This window comes from Herpailurus yagouaroundi, unplaced genomic scaffold (genome assembly GCF_014898765.1).
Source record: "Herpailurus yagouaroundi ecotype Mexico unplaced genomic scaffold, PumYag 28, whole genome shotgun sequence".
NCBI lineage: Eukaryota > Metazoa > Chordata > Mammalia > Carnivora > Felidae > Herpailurus > Herpailurus yagouaroundi.
In genome coordinates, this window is record NW_024412376.1 from 59,250,918 (window position 1) to 59,270,944 (window position 20,027).

General features: G+C 37.8%; 1 protein-coding gene across 2 annotated transcripts in view; it reads right to left on the reverse strand.

Annotated features, from left to right (window-relative positions):
- The window catches only part of HSPA4L (heat shock protein family A (Hsp70) member 4 like), a 51,082-nt gene extending 36,436 nt beyond the window's left edge, over positions 1-14,646 (reverse strand). The window contains exons 1-3 of one of the 2 annotated variants that reach the window (XM_040474345.1): positions 14,563-14,646; positions 13,705-13,902; positions 1,324-1,381 (exon numbers count right to left, since the gene is read on the reverse strand). In XM_040474345.1, coding sequence (XP_040330279.1) covers positions 1,324-1,381; positions 13,705-13,811 — 165 coding nt within the window. In that variant the 5' untranslated portion in view covers positions 13,812-13,902; positions 14,563-14,646. Of the gene's footprint in view, positions 1-1,323; positions 1,382-13,704; positions 13,903-14,064; positions 14,192-14,562 lie in introns of those variants that run through there. The other variant, XM_040474355.1, reaches the window with a different exon arrangement.
- Between the last annotated feature and the right edge of the window lie 5,381 nt (positions 14,647-20,027).

Genomic DNA, 20,027 nt, shown 5'->3' on the forward strand with positions numbered 1-20,027 from the left:
GTAGACTCAAAATTAATGTTTTCAAAAAAGAAAGAACAAAAGTGTAAAGGTTTTCAAATAATACAGTGAAAATCAATCTACAACTCATCTCTATGGTTTCCCTCAACACTTTTGCTTTAAGTGAATTAGTACTTTTTATTTCCTTCCACTTTCATTACTGTGTTTTTATTGAAACTGTGTTCCTTATTGCACCATTTTTCTTTTCTTCTCTGTGAAATTTCTCATTGTTGAGAACTGCTCCAAGGCTAGTAAATTTAAACTTCTTTTATGGAGCATGATGCTAAATTAAAGTGTCTTAATTTGTAAATGGCTTATATTTTAGGAAAGTAATTTTTTCTTAACTAGAACATGTAGTGCAAACTATAGAATATTACTGAGATCCAGTTGTTGACCTCTTAGTTAAAGCCAAATAGATCTGGCTCTTCAATTACGAGATAAATGCTACAGGGATGCTCAATTACCACATTGGTCTCTTTACAGGAATAACTTCAGTTTGCTTTCTTCAGAGACTCTGATATCAATCATACAACTTAGAAGATCAAACAGAATATGAAATGTAAACTTTAGTGAAGAAGTCATTTTGAAACAAGCTCAACATTTGTTTACATACAGTATGAAAGTGGAAGAGAAGATAAACAGTTTCATATATAGGCCAATTAGAAGACAACCTTGACAAAATCTTAAGCAGAAATTCCTAGATAAAGGAGTTAATTACTCCTACAAAGTCATGAGGGAAAAAAGTCCCATTAAAGTTATTTTATGAGGAAAAAACCCAGGTACACATTAAAATGTAAGAAGTAATTGTTAAGGGCTTTTGGTTTAGGGAAATAAAGTCCAAGGAAAATGAACCTGTAATAAGGAATATTAAAAGTAAATGTTCCACTTACAAACACTTCAGAAGCCTAGAAATATGAATACTTAAACTGATTCCATGTAAAGTAGCTACACTGGGTTACTCTGGAAATTAGTTCTTCCATCTTTCCTACCTTCTTTTTGCAGTAAGACATCACTTACTTATTGAAGTGTATATACTAGATAGGATACCACCTCATAGAAAAGTGACCATACAGGGAAAAAGTGGTGTCATAGGATAGCAACATCCTAACTTCACAATTCTAAAAAGACTTTTGTTTCTTTTTAATAAAATTTAAGAAATATTTTGCAACCCCCAAAGCAAAATATATCTATTAAAATACAAAGACATCAAGGTCTGTCCAATTTCCCTTCCTCTTTTTTCACTCTTAACTACATAAAGTGGAAGCTTAATTACCAAGATTCCATTAATTCTTCCTGTAAGTCAAAACATCTACATTAACAATTTACCTGGCTCTTAGCTGCATTTCCAATGGCTCGAGTTCTCGATCCCAAAGATATACAGGCCCTAAACGGGAGAAAAACACAAAGTTTATTTTCAGTGTAGGTTTACATTAATATGCCATTATTCTGCTTCTCCTTATGAAAAAATGAATTAAATGGATTAACATAATCATGTATATTCTAAAAATACATTAATGAACATCAGAATTTTGCATATTTTTGTTTCATAAGTAATGGAACAGTGGTCAGAATAAAGGTTAGAATTTTCAGAATAAATGCTAATACCTGGGGATGCTATGTTGGCCCCCAAAATTATTTTTCAAATTCTACTGGTTATGACCTACTAAAAAAATTAACTGAGTTCACTAAGGCCAGGTTGAATGAATCTAAATCCAGGCTCTATAATCTTGTAGAAATTACCTAACCATTATTTGTCTCCGTTTCCCATCTGGAAGATAATAATGATAATAATACCTACTCACAGAGTTGTGTGAGGATTAAATGAATATAGACAATACTTTGAACACTATCACTGCTATTTTTTTATTACTGTATTTAGATATAATTCTAAGGCAAATATAGAGCAATATTTTCATCAAAATATTATTTCATGTTAAAATTCAAGAAAGTGTTTCTATGATTTTAGTTGTAGTTACAGGTAATTATTCACTCAACCAATAAATATTTACAAGCATTGTGGGCATACTAGCTACCATCACTGCCACTGGAGAATTTATAGTTTACTGAAAAAAATCAACATATAGAACTGTGATACACTAACAAAAAAGAATAATTACTTCTATATGATTAGGCTTAGGAAAAGCAAGTAAAAGAGGTGACTTGTGAATTAAGATTTGAAAGACAAAACATTTTAATAGCCATCTGTCTTGTTCAAAAGGACATTTCTGGTATGTAAGTATACATCTATTCTCAATATGATAACCAGAGTGATCCATTTAAAGACTAAGGTCATGAAATTCCCCTGCTGAAAATCCTCCAATGGTGTCTTGTCTCACAAGCAAAAGCTTAAGTGTCCCCAACAGCCAATAAAGTCCTTTCTGGTCTGGTCCTTGGCTGCTCTACCCTGTAGCTTCAATCTAGGTACACTGGTCTCCTTGTTATTTCTAGAATAGGGCAAGCACACTTCTTCCTCAGGTCCTTTGTACATGCTGTCCTCTATTTCTGGAACACTTCTAAATACACCCATATGGCTTGCACTCACTCTCACTTTTTTCAGGTCTCTGCTCAAACATCAGCTTATAATTAACATCTTTCCTATCTTCTATAAATAACATTTTCTGCTCCTCCCAAACATATACATCTCCTCTGTTTACCCAATTTTATTTTCCTGCAAAATGTATCACCATCTGATACAATTTATTTACTGACTATATCGCCACATGATAGGGCATGAACTCCATGAGGGCAGATAATGCGTGCCCCATTCCCTTGATCTCCACTATACAATTTGGCAGCCATTAGCTATATGTGTGGCTAGTAAAGTTTAACCAAAATAAAAAATTCAGTTCCTCAACATTATTCACATTTCAAGTGCTCAACAGCGAACTTTCAAGGGCTTAACAGGTATAAGTGGCCGGTGGGTATACAGAGAACAGAATACACACAGAACAAAAAAGATATACAGTAGAATACAAAGTTCTACTGTATAGTACTGGCTTTGATCATTATCTGGCAGTATACTAAAGACACTTATTGAATGAATAGAAAGATGGCTCCTAAGGGTAATGCGTATTTAGAGACTAGGGGGAATACCACTTGGCAGTTTCATTTGACATTGTGATAGACACTTTCAGGATTAGATTATACAAGGCCTCAAATGAAAGATTATAAATTTGAAATTTATTTCAGTAGGTAAAGGGAACTCATTAAAGTCTTCTGAACAATGAAGAGAACATTTCTTACCCATATGTAAGACAAAAAAAAAAAAAGAGGAAAAAATTCCAGAACAAAAAATTGTTGTTTTTTTAAACATTTATTTTTGAGACAGAGAGTATAAGCAGCGGAGGGACAGAAACACAAGGAGACACAGAATCCAAAGTAGGCTCCAGGCTATGAGCTGTCAGAACAGAGCCCAACATGGGGCTCAAACCCACGAACTGTGAGATCATGACCTGAGCCGAAGTCAGATGCTTAACCGACTGAGCCAGCCAGGCGCCCCCCAGTACAGTGTTTAAGGGTTGAACAATACACTGTTATATTGGGGACTACTGCATTTTAAAGGAGGGCAGTTAAGTTCATTTAGTTAATTTAACAGATTCTGGTTGAGTAATTATGCCTGGCACTCTTGTTAGAGGGGGAAAAATCGTGGTTTGGGCTCTTGGAACTTACAAGTGCTATAGACTCACAAATGAAAGTAAACTAGGTGCTACAACAGAAGGTATACATAGTGCTATAAGAGTATATAACAGGGGTGCCTGTCTGGCTCAGTTGGTTAAATGTCTAACTCTTAGTTTAGGCTCAGGTCGTGATCTCGAGGTTTGTGAGTTTGAGCTCTGCATCAGGCTCTGTGCTAACAGTGCAGAGCCTGCTTGGGATTCTCCCTCTCCCTCTCTCCCTCTCTCCCTCCCTCTGCTAGCACTGTCTCTGTCTCTCTCAAAATAAATGAACAAACTTAAAAAACAAAAAAACAGTAGGTAACAGAATTGACCTAGAGGAGGAGGATCAGGAAAGGCTTACCCAAGGAAATGATGAGATTTGGAGGAAGAGTAAATGATAAGGGGGTGGAAGTAAAGGAGATTTGGCAGAGATCATTTTGGCCACAGTGTGACCTGATGGGACAAAGGCTAGAAGTTACCAGTAATCTTTATTCAGGGTGATGGCAGTTGAGACAGGGGGAGAAGGAATTAAGAAATACTTAGGAGGTAAAACTCAAAGGACTTGGTGACAGACTGTATCTTCACTGTCCAATATGGTAGCCACCAGTCACATGTGATGTGACTGGTATGATTTGAAATGTACTTATTTTAGGTGCGAAAACATACTCTGGACTTTGAAGATGTAATATTTAAAAAGGAATATAGGGGCACCTGGCTGGCTCAGTCGGTTAAGCATCCGACTTCGGCTCAGGTCATGATCTCACAGTTCGTGGGTTCTAGCTCCGTGTCAGGCTCTGTGCTGACAGCTCAGAGCCTGGAGCCTGTTTCAAGTTCTTTGTCTCCCTCTCTCTCTGCCCCTACCCTGTTCACGCTCTGTCTCTGTCTCAAAAATAAACAAACATTAAAAAAAAAAAATTAAAAAAAATAAAAAGGAATATAAAACATCTCATTGATTTTAAAATACGAAAATAAGAATCTGGATATATAGAATTAAATCAAATATATTAAAATTAATTTCACCTGTTATCTTTTTAATGTAACTACTAGAACATTTATGCATGTGGCTAACATTTTTACTGAACAGTGCCAAAAGAGGTAAGAGCTCTGAAGAGGCAAGTATCAAGACTAATGTCTAGGTTTCTCATTTGGATACGAGGGTAGAGAGTGGTGCCATTTAAAAAAAAAATTTTTTTTTTTAATGTTATTTTTGAGAGAGAGAGAGAGAGAGAGAGAGAGAGAGAGAGAGAGAGAGAGAGAATGCAAGCGAGGAAGGGGCAGAAAGAGAGACACAGAATCCAAAACAGGCTCCAGCCTCTGAGCTGTCAGCACAGAACCTGACACGGGGCTCAAACTCACAAACTGTGAGATCATGACCTGAGCCAAAGTTGTGGATGCCCAACTGACTCAGCCACCCAGGTGCCCCCAGAGGGTGCCATTTAATGAGCCAGAAAACACTGTGAGAAGAACAGGTTTGAGGATGGACCATCACGAGTGCTAATTTGGATATGCTGAGATTGAGGTACATTTGAGACATCCAAGCAAATCATCTTCCAAATAATTCAGTTCAACATAGTACCCAACAGAAGAGATTTTGCATACCCAATACGGTTATCTATGTGGATGGTTGGCATTCCATCCTTCAGTTCATCAGAGAAAATATGGATTTGCCATCTCTTAGACTACTTTATTATAATCTGTCTTTCTCTCAATTCCATTATTTGGACACACTTATGAACATTTAAAATTTTTCAATACTAGGCTACCATCACTTGAGTGTACAAAAAATCTTATTCAGTTGATTTTTAAGAACTTACCTTCTGTTAGAACACTAGTGTCAAATAACATTGATTCAACTATAATTTAGTAAGTGCTAGATTCTTTGAACTATGCTGCACACATACCACTTCACAGAAAAACTGAACAGTGAGTTTCCATTATTATTCTCTGAAGTTAAAAGACAACTTTAAAGTTGAAACAATTTAATGTTATAGCTTGAAAATACCCAGTTACCATATGCAGAAAACCTTCCTCACATAGCTCAAAGGCTTCAAATTCCTTCAATTTCTTTCAAAAAGATTTTTGAATGCAATCATTAAACAAATACTTGCTAAATATTTTCAGAAAAATAAAAATACCTAGTATCTCTCAAAACTTTTACCTGACTTTACTAACACCAAGGGAAATAAACACATTATACCACACTTCAGCCTACATAAGTGTTTTTATAAAGTAGTTTCAAGAGTTTAATATTCAATAGTTTACCCAAATGTATACCGCAATAATTTATTTATACTTTCTATGGTTTATTTCAACTCTTTAGAAATTCCATTTTATACCTAAAATCAAACAAAAAAATACAGGGTTTACGATGCCCCTTAAATCTTTATTTTTTTTAATTTATTTTTTTTAATGTTTGTTTATTTTTGAGACAGAGAGAAACAGAGCATGAATGGGGGAGGGTCAGAGAGAGGGAGACACAGAATCTGAAGCAGGCTCCAGGCTCCGGAGCTGTCAGCACAGAGCCTGACGAGGGGCTCGAACTCCTGGACTGTGAGATCATGACCTGAGGGGAAGTCGGACGCTTAACTGACTGAGCCACCCAGGCACCGTGCCCCTTAAATCTTTAATTTCCAATGTGATATTGCCACCCTAGCGGTAGTCCCAGATTCTCAGAGAATGCCAAAAATTCTAAACAAACAATGTCTAAATGTCCTATGTCACTAAATGTCCTATGTCACTTTCAACAAAGGAGGGGTATAAAAACCAAATGACAGGTGTTACTTTAAGAAAGCTGTATTTGTATCTTCCCTTAAAACTAAAGATTAACTTTCTTTCTCTCTTATAAAGTCTATTTTTATAAGGCCAAAACCAATCAGGTTGGAGAAAACACATACTGTCAACAGACTATGAGACTTCTCATTCTCACCTAAGAGGTCCATACTCTTTAAATTTGTTTACTTCTTTGTCAATCTCCACTAAGAATTCAAAGCCTCTTGATTTTACCACTTTGATTTAAAAAATAGCCCTATTTAAAAAATTTTCAGCTTTCCCTTGCCAATTTCCCTAAGATCACAATTATTATCAAGCACATGCTAAGAAAACAATGGCTGAATTAATGATGATATGAGAGGGCAATCAACTGGTTTAAATCAGGGGCTCCTGAGATGGCTGTAGCACCCTTCCCCCATCCCCCAACTCCTCACTCCCAGACAGACAACCAAAAATGCATCTTTAGATATTGTCAGATGTACCCTAAGAGGCAAAATCTCCAACTGAGAACCACTGCTTTATAGCATCATTTTCCAAATACTGTTCTGTGGAATATAATTCCTTGGAGGTTCAAATAAATTGAGGAAAACATTCTTTCCTTGGAATGTTTCAATGCCTATAAACAAATTAACAGATCTGAGAAGTTTTGCTGTAAAGAAAACATCTGGTTATTATTTCCCAAGGTTAACTATCTGGAAAAAAAAAAACTGCCCTAGAAGGAAGTGGGGGAGGAATGTTCTCAAAAGAACTTATGGTTGCCATTTGCTTTCTAGCTTGCTACTTAGAAAAATAAGACTCCTAGGCATATATGATTTAGTAATAACAAAAACTTTCCAGTCTTTCAATATGGTCAACGGATAAAAAATTTTTAACATATAAAAAATAAAAATTTAATTCCAAATGCTTCTAGTATATGTGCCTAGTTCATAAATAAATTGGTTCACAACTTGAAACTATTAACAGAAATCACATGAACACTTACAGTTGACTCTTGAACAATGAGGGAGTTAGGGGTGCTGAATCACTGCACAGTTGAAAATCCATGTATAATTTTTGACTCCCCAACTACTAATAACCTACTGCCTTAGTGGTAACAACTGATTAACACATATTGTGTGTTATATGTATTAAACACTGTATTCTTACATTAATCTAGAGAAAAAGAAATATTAAGAAAATTATAGGAAAGAAAAAATATATTCATGGTAGTGTACTGTATTTGTCAAAAAAAGTCCACATTAAGTGGGGACGTGCACAGTTCAAACCCATATTGTTCACGGGTCAACTATACATAGGAAGACATATTTAAAAAGCTAATTAGTCATATTAAATAAGATACATTTAACTGAAAAGCTGATTATCTTAAAATTCAACAGGTCAAATTCTAAATAGCAATGCACAATAATTTTAAAGTTCTTTCAATTACGAATGCCTAGACAAGGGATTTGCAAATTATCATTTGCCACCTGTTTTTGTAAACAAAGCTTTATCAGAACACAGCTATGCTGATTAATCTGTATTGTAGTGACCACATACATACTAAAGACTACCAATAGCATGTTAAACACCTTAAACTCACAATAGATAATATGTAATTTGTACTTATCATTCCTTGCCTTCTAGAAACTTTTCAGAATTTCTCACCCACAAATTCAAGGCAATAACTAGAGACTCATTTTATCATAGAAAATATTCATAGTAAAAAATTTTACAGTCCTAGCTTTGGCCATGCTAATGTATGAGCCATCTGCCTTTCCACTTCTCTCAGCACAATTAAAAACAAAAAAGGCAAGGTATTCATTGAATTTTTGTTTTTGTCAACACCAAAATAACAATTTGAAATGTCCACTAATGTAGTGCATCAATGGAATGCTGTACAGCCATTTAAATAAATTAGGTCAGAATAGCTAAAATCAACAACACAAGAAACAATAGGTGTTGGAGGGGATGTGGAGAAAGGGGACCCCTCTTGCATTGTTGGTGGGAATGCAAACTGGTGCAGCCACTCTGAAAAACAGTATGGAGGTTCTTCAAAAAGTTAAAAATAGAACTTCCCTATGACCCAGCAACTGCACTAGCAGGTATTTACCCAAAGGAGCTAGAGAGTATTATGTTAAGCAAGTCAGTCAGATAAAGACAAATACCGTTATGATTTCACTCATATGTGGAATTTAAGAAACAAAACAAATGAGCATAAGAGAAAAAAAAGAGGCAAACCAAGAAACAGATTCTTAACTACAAAGAAGAAACCGATGGGTTACCAGAGGGGAGGTGGGTGGGGGGATGGATTAAATAGATGATGGGGATTAAGAGTTGTGATGAGCGCTGGGTGTTGCATGGAAGTGCTGAATCACTGAATTGTACACCTGAAACTAATATTATACTGTACATTAACTGGAAATTTAATAAGAACTTTCTTATAAAAATTTTTTTAAATGAGGTAAATTAGACCCAAATGCACAAGTTTGAGATGTCCATGCTATATTCTGAAAAAAATGTTGCAAAATATTATGTAATTCTACTTTTGTTAAAAACAAATAGAAAAACATCCCAGTTATGTATGCATATTCATACATTTGTAATAAACCTAGAAACGTACACACTGAAGTTTACTAGGTGGTTGGGAAAAGACAAAGGAAATTTACTTTCTGGTTTGCATTTAAAATATTTTTAATCAAAGTTAACATAAGCTCATAGTAAAACATACAAAGCCAATTCATATGGTACAAAGAGTATTTAAATAAAATGTAAAAGCCTCCCCTCCCTCCCAATCCCCAACAACTGCTATCATCATAAAAAGTCCTCCTACCCAACTATCTACCATTAACCTCTGGAGTTTGGCATTTCCTACGTATAAAACTGTTTATTTTTAATACCCCAAAGTAAATGATTTCTACGTGTGTACATTGAAAAGGACGCCTCAATGTAACATATAAGTAACATACTGCTACATTTTCGGATTATTCATACACTGATAAAGGGAAATAGGGAAAAAGGAAGACAGAAAACCAAAAAACAAAAAACGAACTCTGATCATATAGAATTTATATAAACTACACTTAACAAAAATCTCTTGAAATAGTTTCACTTTTCCTTATTGTAAAATAGGTTCATAAAAATTCAAAACATTAAAGTCTATGTATTAAAAGCACATTTTCCTTAATTCTACTCACAAGAAATATGCATTGTTTGTAGTTTATTGTCTTCCGTACTGCTTTCCCCCATAAGCTTGTACTAACATATTTTGTGTTGTATAATTTTATGAATTTTTTAAACGAAATAAGATTTTTTACATGTTCTTAAAATAACTTAAAAGCCTATTAAAGCATTTTAAAACAGTATTTCTTAGAAACTAGCCAAAAATTGATGAATTTATTGATATTAGAGCAAAGATGCTTCTCAGCCAAATAATGTGCTCGTTATTCCTCATTATGTTAATATGGATATACAATCCTTATGCCAATGGATAATGGAGGACACTGAGGTTCTGGGGTCAAAGAGGCCTGAAACTGAATCCATTCCATTGCTTACAAGTTCTTGGCAAAACATTTAAGTTTGCTTTAGGCTTCTTATGAAGGAGGGGGAAAAAAAAAAAAAAAAAAAAGCTAGTACTACCAAACTCAAAGAATTGATGTAGCATGTATAACAATGGAAGCCCAATGCTTGGCACATGGCAATCACTATTATCAACAAAGGCAGCGTGTTTTAGCTGATTACGTGCTTTAATCTAATAGTGAATGAAGATTCTTGGCTGCAGTTTTCTTTTCCCCTGTAAGAAACTAATCACTTTGATATAATTAAGCCTGGGATAGAAATTCCAATCCCCACATCTATATGCTTAATTGAATAATACAAACTTATCTAAAAATGTGCATACTCAGTAATCCTACTTCTAAGAATCTGAAGGAATTAAAGGTTAAAAAATTTAGTTCCAAAATAGCTACTGCAGTATGGCTTATTAAAAAATGTCCTCGGGGCGCCTGGGTGGTGCAGTCGGTTAAGCATCCGACTTCAGCCAGGTCACGATCTCACGGTCCGTGAGTTCGAGCCCCGCGTCAGGCTCTGGGCTGATGGCTTGGAGCCTGTTTCCGATTCTGTGTCTCCCTCTCTCTCTGCCTCTCCCCCGTTCATGCTCTGTCTCTCTCTGTCCCAAAAATAAATAAAAAACGTTGAAAAAAAAAAAATGTCCTCAATGTCCAAAAAGGGATGGATTAAAGAAATGATTATACAAACACTGAAACTAATGGTATAGAAATATGTTTTACATAGAAAGAGGTTACCCAACAGGCTATAAAGTATAATCTACCCTTGAAACACAGAGAAAATACTCTAAGTTTTATTTCTGGGTGGAGGAATTACAATTCTTACTTTCGTCTTTTAATGTGCCTGTACTTCTTTTATTTTTTAATTTTTTTTTTAATGTTTATTTATTTTTGAGAGACAGAGTGCGAGCAGGACAGGGGCAGAGAGGGGAGACACAGAAAACAAAGCAGGCTCCAGGCTCTGAGCTGTCAGCACAGAGCCCAATGTGGGGCTCAAACCCATGGACTGTGAAATCATGACTTAAGCAGAAGTCGAAAGCTTAACCGACTGAGCCACCCAGGCGCCCCATAATGTGCCTGTATTTCTACAATGAACATGTACTATTATGTGTACTTGTTTTAAATAAGAAAATGTTCTGAAATTAATTTTTTCCTCTAACTTATGCATGTTAATTTCCTTCTTCCTCTTCAGTTTATGCACAAGAGGAGAAGAGCAGCGAGTACAAGCATTCCACCTTTACAGAAGGGGAATCTGAAGAACAGGTTACATTACTTGTTCTTGGTCCCTTAATTGTAGGCCAAAACTTAATTATCTTTTCCATTAAACCGTCCTTCTTGGTTTATACACGGGAGCTTCCCATGTATACATACATAATCAAGTCTGTTAATGAAACGAACGTAAAAAAGTATAAATGCCAAAACCAACTAACTTAAATGGAACACTTCCTTCTTCTTTCTGCAAGAAATTCTTTCCTTTCCTCTTTCTGGAAATACCTATGTCTCACTACCTTGGTGTCAGCAACTGGAATATAGAAAAAAAAGTTTTTGAAGAGCTAGTTTATATGTATCATTAAATACTGTAGCGTTTCAGAAAAGTTACAGGTTATCTAATAGCTATGCTTTTTGCAAGATAAGTATTCAATAAATAAAGGTCCAGGTATCTGGAAAAGCTATGTTTTCACTCAATAATTTAAGCTCCACAGTAAATACAGTGTAAAAACAAACTACAGTGATGTATTAGTTCAGCAACAAAAGATCCTGAATAACAGTACACAGCCATGAAAAAGAAGGACAGAGTTGCTGATACAAGCTAAGAATACAAAACTTCCACCTGATCGATATTATCATTTGGATTTGGTTCATTCTAGATATTAGTAGTGGCTCTTACACACAGATCAGAAATATCATATTAAATCTCAGCCACACAGAATTAGCCAATGTGCTTAAGAATAGTAGTAAACAGACTTCTAGAACATGAAAATGAGCACCCTAATTTTTAAAGAACACCCTGTCTGTTAAGTCTGGCCAGGTTCTTTAGAGGGTCATGGACTCACTACTAAGACATCTGAACCCGGAAATACAGTACGTCTTACAGTTCCAGTTTCTGATCTTTTAGGATAAGGCTTTAAGGATTAGGGGAATGTTCATCCTACCCGTCACTTTTTTTCCACGGGCTAAGTCCCTGAAGCCAGAGACTGTCCCCATTAAACCTCTACTCTGCTAAAAGAGGACAGTGGAATTTACTGGTTCTTTTCTGGCAGCCTGTATCTGTTGTGGTGCTAAACAAGATCTGGCAGACATGAAGTCATAAATGAGTTCACAATTACTGCCTCAGCCTCTCATTGTGCATAAAGGTTGGAAAAAGATGTAAAATGAAGCAAGCATTGCTCATTGCTCAAATGCTCATATTTGAGAATTTAAACATGCAAATTTTACATGGATGTACATGCACAGAATATAATAAATGTATCTAGAATAAGATGGTATAAAACCCTTTGGAATATTCTTGAAAGAAACCAAAGCACACACTGCTTCAAGTAAGCTACTCTTCAACATCTCCTTGACATTTTTTAATTATTCATAAAAGTATAGTAATTTTATCATTTTAAAGGGTTAGTTTAACACTGATCTTAAGATTAGTCTTATATTTACATAAATATTACATTTTGGAGAGTCTAATTAATGTTTACTTTTCCACAGAAAGTAAGATATGAACAGTTGGTTTGTTCATAAAACTACGGGAAACAGGAGCCAACAATAAAAGGCTAGTTTTTCATATTCCTGTCTTAATTATTCTTTGTCTAATTATCCTTTGCCAACAAACTTCGCAGGAGAGAGAAACAATGGAACATGTGGAAACATGTTTCCGTGACATAATGCCACTCCTAAATCTTTCATCAACTGTTCATAAAAGAATCACTCCACAGTCTTGTTTATACAGGACAGCCTCCTGATCCTTCTACGATTCATTCTGCACAAATACGCTTTTGATAGGTTCTAGCTGCACCGCTTTCCATTAACAGACTAACATTACCAACACAGGAGGCCAACAACTCCCATCCCTCACTCCCTCGCTATTAATGCATCATTAACAATACGCCACTGGAAATCGGCTCGATTACCCCGAATTTTCAAGGGCATTGGGGGAAAACGCCGCACACCTTAACAACTTCTCATAAATAAATAAATGCCAGATGACGCTGCAAGTCATCTTTCTGATGTGTGCAGTCTAAGTTTTTATTTCTTACTTTTCTGAAAGCTGTCACGCAGAAAGACACGGGGAAAGGAGAAAGGGCAGAATGAACGAAGAATTCTTTACTCAGCTAATGGGAATTGCCCGCCCGCAGCCGATAATCTCAGGCAAACCCCACTAAAGGTAACCAGACATCTTTTCAGAAATTCGTTCAGGATATCGAGATGGTTCCGCACCAACCCCCCAAAACTAAGCAGGCCTGGGGAACAGAGGCGGGGAAGGGGTAATGGGGGCGTGTGTGGTTACAGAATGGTGATTCGAGAACTATGCGAGGTAAGACCCTTGTCCTTGAAGGAAAAGCAGGTTTGCAGTCCGACTCCCACCTGGGCCCGCCAACCTGCGGTCTCCAGAGATTGCAGTTGATGGGCTGCACCTGTCATCACAAGGTTCGGCGCGCATCAGAAGAAACCAGCAGGCAGGACCACGTCGTAGGGTCTGGAGTAAACGTTTGTTAGGGTTGGGGTTATGATCAAGCCAAGACACTTACGGGGTACACCTGTCGCTGTACTCATTGGCGATGGTCTCGATGCCGCCACTCCTTGCTACAGCGATGTAGCAGTTGAGAAAGCCGAGGTCAATGCCAACCACAGACATCCCGCCTCCTAATCGTCGGGGTGCTTGTGCTGAAGCCTCTTGTGCGGGAACAGCGTCCTCTTCTGAGCTCTTGCTCAAGGAATTGGGACTCCTAAGAGAAGCAAAGGAAAAACAACCCGAAGTCGCTACGCATTAAATCTAGGACAGTGCGTCGGGCAGCAGCGGCGGAGATGAAGGCCTCCCTGGCCGCTGCCTCCGCCGCCTAGATCTCTCTCCACTGCGGTTCGGCCGCCTCCAACCGGCAGTTACATACGTCTGCGCCTGCGCGCTCGACAGCCAGGGAGGTGCGCGAGTCTCCTCACCGCGCCCGAGGCTGCTCCCCGCCTAGACTTCGGCCCCTTCCGTCAGTACTCGGGCAACGGCTGCCCGAGGAGCTGCGGGTTCGAGAAAGATCTGGAAAATGGAGGCGGCTGAGGCAGCCGGGGGTGGGAGGGAGAAGGCGGAGCGGGTAGGATCGGGGAGGATCAGGGAGGAGAGGAGGGGAAGCGAAGGCAGTTTGCTCGCCATCGCGCGGCAGCTGGGAGCACTGCGGGTGGGCTAGGTAAGAGGCAGTCTCCCGGCCCCGCGCTTTTCCGGTGTGTTTTGAAGCACCCCTTTTGGGTTGTTTTGGCAACCAGGGGCACGCCTAATTACAGTGGGTGGATAATGCCCAGGCTTGCCCGAAGTCGGTAGCAAAGGCCGGAAGGCGCTGGCCTGGCGCCGCCTCCTCTCTCTTTCCCATAGAAGGGCTACCCACAGCCAGAGCACCCACCCGTCGGCCTCGCCGCCCCGTGGGGCCCATGTGTCTCCAGCCCACTGCGCTCGCAGTCTGGCCGCGAGGTCCCGCCGCGCGCCGCGCCTGGCTCTGTGAGGTGGCGCCCATTGTGCCGCACGGCGGCCTCCTCGTCTCACCTGCCTCCGGGGGCGCTGCCGTTCAGGGGGCGGGGGAGAAAGGAGTCCTTTTCATTTCACTAGCTGCAGTTTCTTGTGTGAAAGCAGCTGAACAAATTTTAGGGTTTTATTTTTGCTTACCAGGGCCTGCAATGCCAAAGAACAAACTTAGGCCAAGAAACAAGAGCGCACTGACAACTCTCCCTTCATGTAGCTTCTTTACACTATCATAAAGATGCGGTCTCCTCCACTAACCCTCACCTCTGAAAACCAGTATTACAGGAAAGTGACCTTACGGCTGTGTGTCACTATGACACCAGGTAAACTTGTGCCTTCCCTCCATACTCTGCCCTTTGGTCCGCAGAAAAAGAGCCTAGTGTGGTCCAGCTACTTGCCTTCATTTGATCTGCATCTTTTGTCTATCTGAAAATTAATCAAGTTATAGTTTACACTTACAGAGTTTTACTGTCCTGTTCCTTCTTGTTCAGTTTTTTGTGGGTTTCCTGTTCCTTCTTGTTCAGTTCCTCGTGGGTTCCCTGTTCCTTTTCACCCAATTCTTTGTATGTTTCTTGTTTCCTATTTGTTTCCTTCTTGAAATAGGATTTTTTACCAGATATTTTAATACTCTTCTTGTTCCTACTTGTTCTCTTCTTTAAAGAACTTACACTTTTTACTACTATCAATGCTGCGACTGCAGCAGCAGCAACTGTGAATATAGCTCCAGCTGCTGTTGCTAAGAGGAACATGAAGTCCATTTTCAACGGGAATACTAAGGAAACTGGAATGTATGGTACTGTTTTGAAACCAGTCTTTTTATATTAAGGAGTCACATCTTTCTCCCATTTCACAAGCACACAGGAGAATGTGTAGCTCCCAGTTGACGCTGTCCTCGGTCTTCTTCTACGCTACCAAACTGGGTGGAGCGGCCTCCCAGTAGGCAGTGTGGGAGCAGATTAGGGATTCGGTACTGCCGCCCCCAAAAGAACCCTGGGCCCCCAGCCGTACTGGGCGTCTCATGGCTTCTACCTTTCCTCCTCTGTTGCTTCTTCTGCCATCATCCTTTTGAGCCTACCACCATCTAGATTTATTCCAGATTTATCCTGAAACTCCCGTAGGACCATTTATCTATGCTGTCTGTAAAACTTGAGGATGTGGGAATGATTTTTCTATTTCTATTAAAGAACATTTAAAATATTAAAAAGAAACAGTTGACGTCAGGAGCAAGGGGTTATCATCGCATTCTTTACTATTACTGGGAGGAAATCATAATACCTAGTGGCTAAAAGCATGACAAGCTTTGGGGTCACATAGACTTGGATTGTAGTCCCAGGCTCACCTAATTTATAGTGGTAGGACCTTGCCAAATGACTTAACACTCAAGGTTCAAAATCTGTTAAAGACAAATACACCTACTATGTTGTTTTTTTATGATTAAATAATGTAAGCATAACAATAGTGCTTAATTGGCACCAAAAAGGCCAAAAAATGGAAGTTACGCCTAGCCATTGCTAGAATATAAGAATATTGACTTATTTACATTGATCCATATACAGCAGCCTCGCTGTACTCTCATAAATCTAGTATTTGTAAAGTTTCTTGGATTTTCTGTGTATAGAATCATGTGGCCTAGGACATAACTAATCTTTTTTTCATTTTTAATCCTTTACATGTTTTTTCTTAATTATGTTGCCTAAAGTCTCTAATATGATGTTGAATATGAGCAGTAGTGATAAGCATATTTATCTTGTGCCTAACAAATACTTCCGTGTTTTTGATGTAAGTTAAAATTATCCTCTTTTCCTATTTGCTAAGAGTTTTTCTCCTAAGTGGACATTGAAACTTAACAAAAGTTATTTATCTATTGGTATGATCTTTTTCTTTTCCCTTAATCTGTTAATGTGAGTATTAATAGATTTTTCTAATATCCTTGTGTTCCTGGTATAAACCAGCTACGTTATGATATTCTGATTATTTTTAGATCTATTGGATTTGGCTTGTGCTTATTTTATTTAGAATGTTTGCATTTTAAATAAATTTTCCTTTCTTTACTCATCTTGTTGATATCAGGATTATACTAGCCTCAGAGAAGTTGAGACATTTCCTCTCTTTATTCTTTTGCAAAGTTTTGGTAAAATATGCCTGTAAACCATTTTGACCTTGAGCTTATGAGGCTTATGACCACTGGTTAAATTTCTTTAGTGGTTATAGTCTATGTTTTCTATTATTTCTTGAATTAATATTGATTTATGTTTTTACAGAAAATTTACCGTGCTAAGTTTTCACATTTGCTATCATTGTTGAATACTCACTTATGAGTTTTGAAAATCTCTTCTGCAGTTATATGTCCATTTTTTTTCATTTTTTTTTAATGTTTATTTTTGAGAGAGAGAGAAAGAGAGAGTGAACAGGGTAGGGGCAGAGAGAGAGGGAGACATAGAATCTGAAGCAGGCTCCAGGCTCTGAGCTGTCAGCATAGAGCCCAAGGCAGGGCTCGAACTTGGGAGCAGCGAGATCATGACCTGAGTGGAAATTGGGCCCTCAACCGACTGAGCCACCTAGGCATCCCTCCATTTTCTCATTCTTAATATTGTTTATTTGAATCTTTTTTTTTTTCTTGGTTCCTATCACTGGTGCTTTGTTACAATGTCTTTGTTTTCTACTTCATCTGCTGTTTATTATTTCCTTCTATATTTTTATGTTTACTTTGTTCTTTTTCTGATCTCCTGAGTTTAACACCTAGCTCGTTAATTTTCAGTCTTTCTTATTTTCTAATACATGTATTTGCAGTCATAAATTTCCTTCCAGATACCATTTTAGTTGAATCTCTACCTGAATTTTCAAACAACTGAGATAGAAGAGCAGGCAATGGATATAAAAATACCAGCATGAATACTGCTGGTAAAACATTACAGAAATGTATGCATCTATAGGCTTGTGATTATTGCACCCCAGAATTAAGCAGATTTATCTAGAAGGAGATAGACCACCCCTCTAAAAATCCAAGGAGAAATAGACCAGAATGTGTGTAGGCTCTCAAGAAAAGTGAGAACAAGGCCAAATTACTCCCCAATTCATCAAGTTAAGTCACTTTTCCCATGAAAAAGTCTTTTGTAGCCTGTGCTCATTTAGGTTTACCAATATATTTACCAATTTGTTTACTTTGTTGCTTGTTGTATCCCACTCTTTTCTGGGTTCAGTTTTCTTTCAGTAATTCTTTAAATAAAGGTCTCTGATTGAACTTATGTTTTTGTTCTTCTCAAAAATCTTTTCTTAACCTAATTTTTGAATAATAATTTAGCTGTGTATAGAATTCTTGACAGTTACCTTCCCTTATTTTTTTGGCATCCATTATTATTGAAGAGACTAAATATTGTTTTTAATTTTTTCTAACGTGTATTTATTTTTTGAGACAGAGAGAGACAGAGCATGAATGGGGAAGGGTCAGAGAGAGTGGGAGACACAGGATCTGAAACAGGCTCCAGGCCCTGAGCCTTCAGCACAGAGCCCGAAGCGGGGCTCGAATTCATGGACTGCGAGATCATGACCTGAGCCGAAGTCGGCCGCTTAACCGACTGAGCCACCCAGGTGCCCCTAAATATTGTTCTTTTGAAAATCATGAGTTTGTCTTTTTTTTTTTCTTTGATATTTGGCAGTTTAATTACGATGTGTCTAGGTATGGATTTCTAAAAGTTTATTCAGAGATTTTTGTTAACCTGAGGATGAATGGATTTTTTAGTTTCTGGAGAAGTCTCAGACATTATCCCTTTGATAATTGCTTCTCACCCCTTCTTTTCAGTTTCTTTTGGATCTCCTATTAGAATGCGTAGGGTCTCTCTATTCTAACCTCTATGACTCTTATTAACCTTTCTTTGTCATCTATTTTTAATTTCGAGCACTCTACCATTTTTAGACGTTAATTTTCAAACTTGTCCTTTCATACGGTACTGTTTTCATCATTTCTCTCCCTTCAAAAAATCTATTAATCACTTTAAACATTCTAATTTTATAGTCTCTTTTAGAATATTTTATCACATTTTTAGTTCTTGGGTGCTAATTCTTTTATGTGCCAACTCTGCCACATAGTGCTTTCTTGTTTCCTCGGTATGAATTATATTTTGACCATAAATTCACCTTCACTGAGGCTACTTTTTCTGTGGGAATTTTTGTGTACCCTGGGTCATAGAAGTATCCTAGAAAGCTTTTGTATTTTTTTTGTCAGAACCCTGAGGAGTCTCACTAGTCCCAGAACAGTTCTAATTTTTCAGTTTGGAGTTCATATATCATACAGATAGTATTTATGTATATAATACAGTTGACCCTTGAACAGCATGGATTTGAACTGCACAGATCCACTATATGTGGATTTTTTTGGTTAACTACAGAATCATACTGTAAATTTATTTTCCCTTAAGATTTTCTCAGTAAGATTTTTTTTCTCCAGCTTTGTTGTCAGAATACAGCATATAATACATATACCATGAAAAATATGTTTATCAACTATGTATCAGTGAAGATTCCAGTCAATAATAGGCTATTAGTTAAGTTTTTGGGAAATCAAAAATTATACATGGATTTTCAACTATGCAGAGGATTGGCACCACTAGCTTCCACATTCATTAAAAGGTCAACTGTACTTTGTGCTGGCACAAACCTGGGTGTTTTGATTTCTCATAGATGACTTTTTTCCTACTCACTGCTGTCTACTATATCTGGGGTCTATTTTCTTAATCTCTCTCACTTATATATGGAATTTCAGAAACAAAACAGATGAACATAAGGGAGGAAAAAGAGGCAAACCATAAAAGAGACTCTTTATGGGGGCGCCTGGGTGGCGCAGTCGGTTAAGCGTCCGACTTCAGCCAGGTCACGATCTCGCGGTCCGTGAGTTCGAGCCCCGCGTCAGGCTCTGGGCTGATGGCTCAGAGCCTGGAGCCTGTTTCCGATTCTGTGTCTCCCTCTCTCTCTGCCCCTCCCCCGTTCATGCTCTGTCTCTCTCTGTCGCAAAAATAAATAAACGTTGAAAAAAAAATTAAAAAAAAAAAAAAAGAGACTCTTTACTAGAGACCACAAACTGAGGGTTGCTGGCGGGGAGGGGGCTAGGGTAAGGGTTAAATGGGTGATGGTTATTAAGGAGGGCACTTATGATTGGGCACTGGGTGTTATGCATAGAGGATGAATGAATCACTGAATTCTACTCCTGAAATTAATATTACACTATCTGTTAACTAGAATTTAAATAAAAATTGAAACAAATAAAAAACAGATGGAAATAGTCATATGCTTAACGCTTTCAAAAAAAGAAAAAAAACCCCACTCCTTCCAATCTTTCAGTATGCATGATGAGTT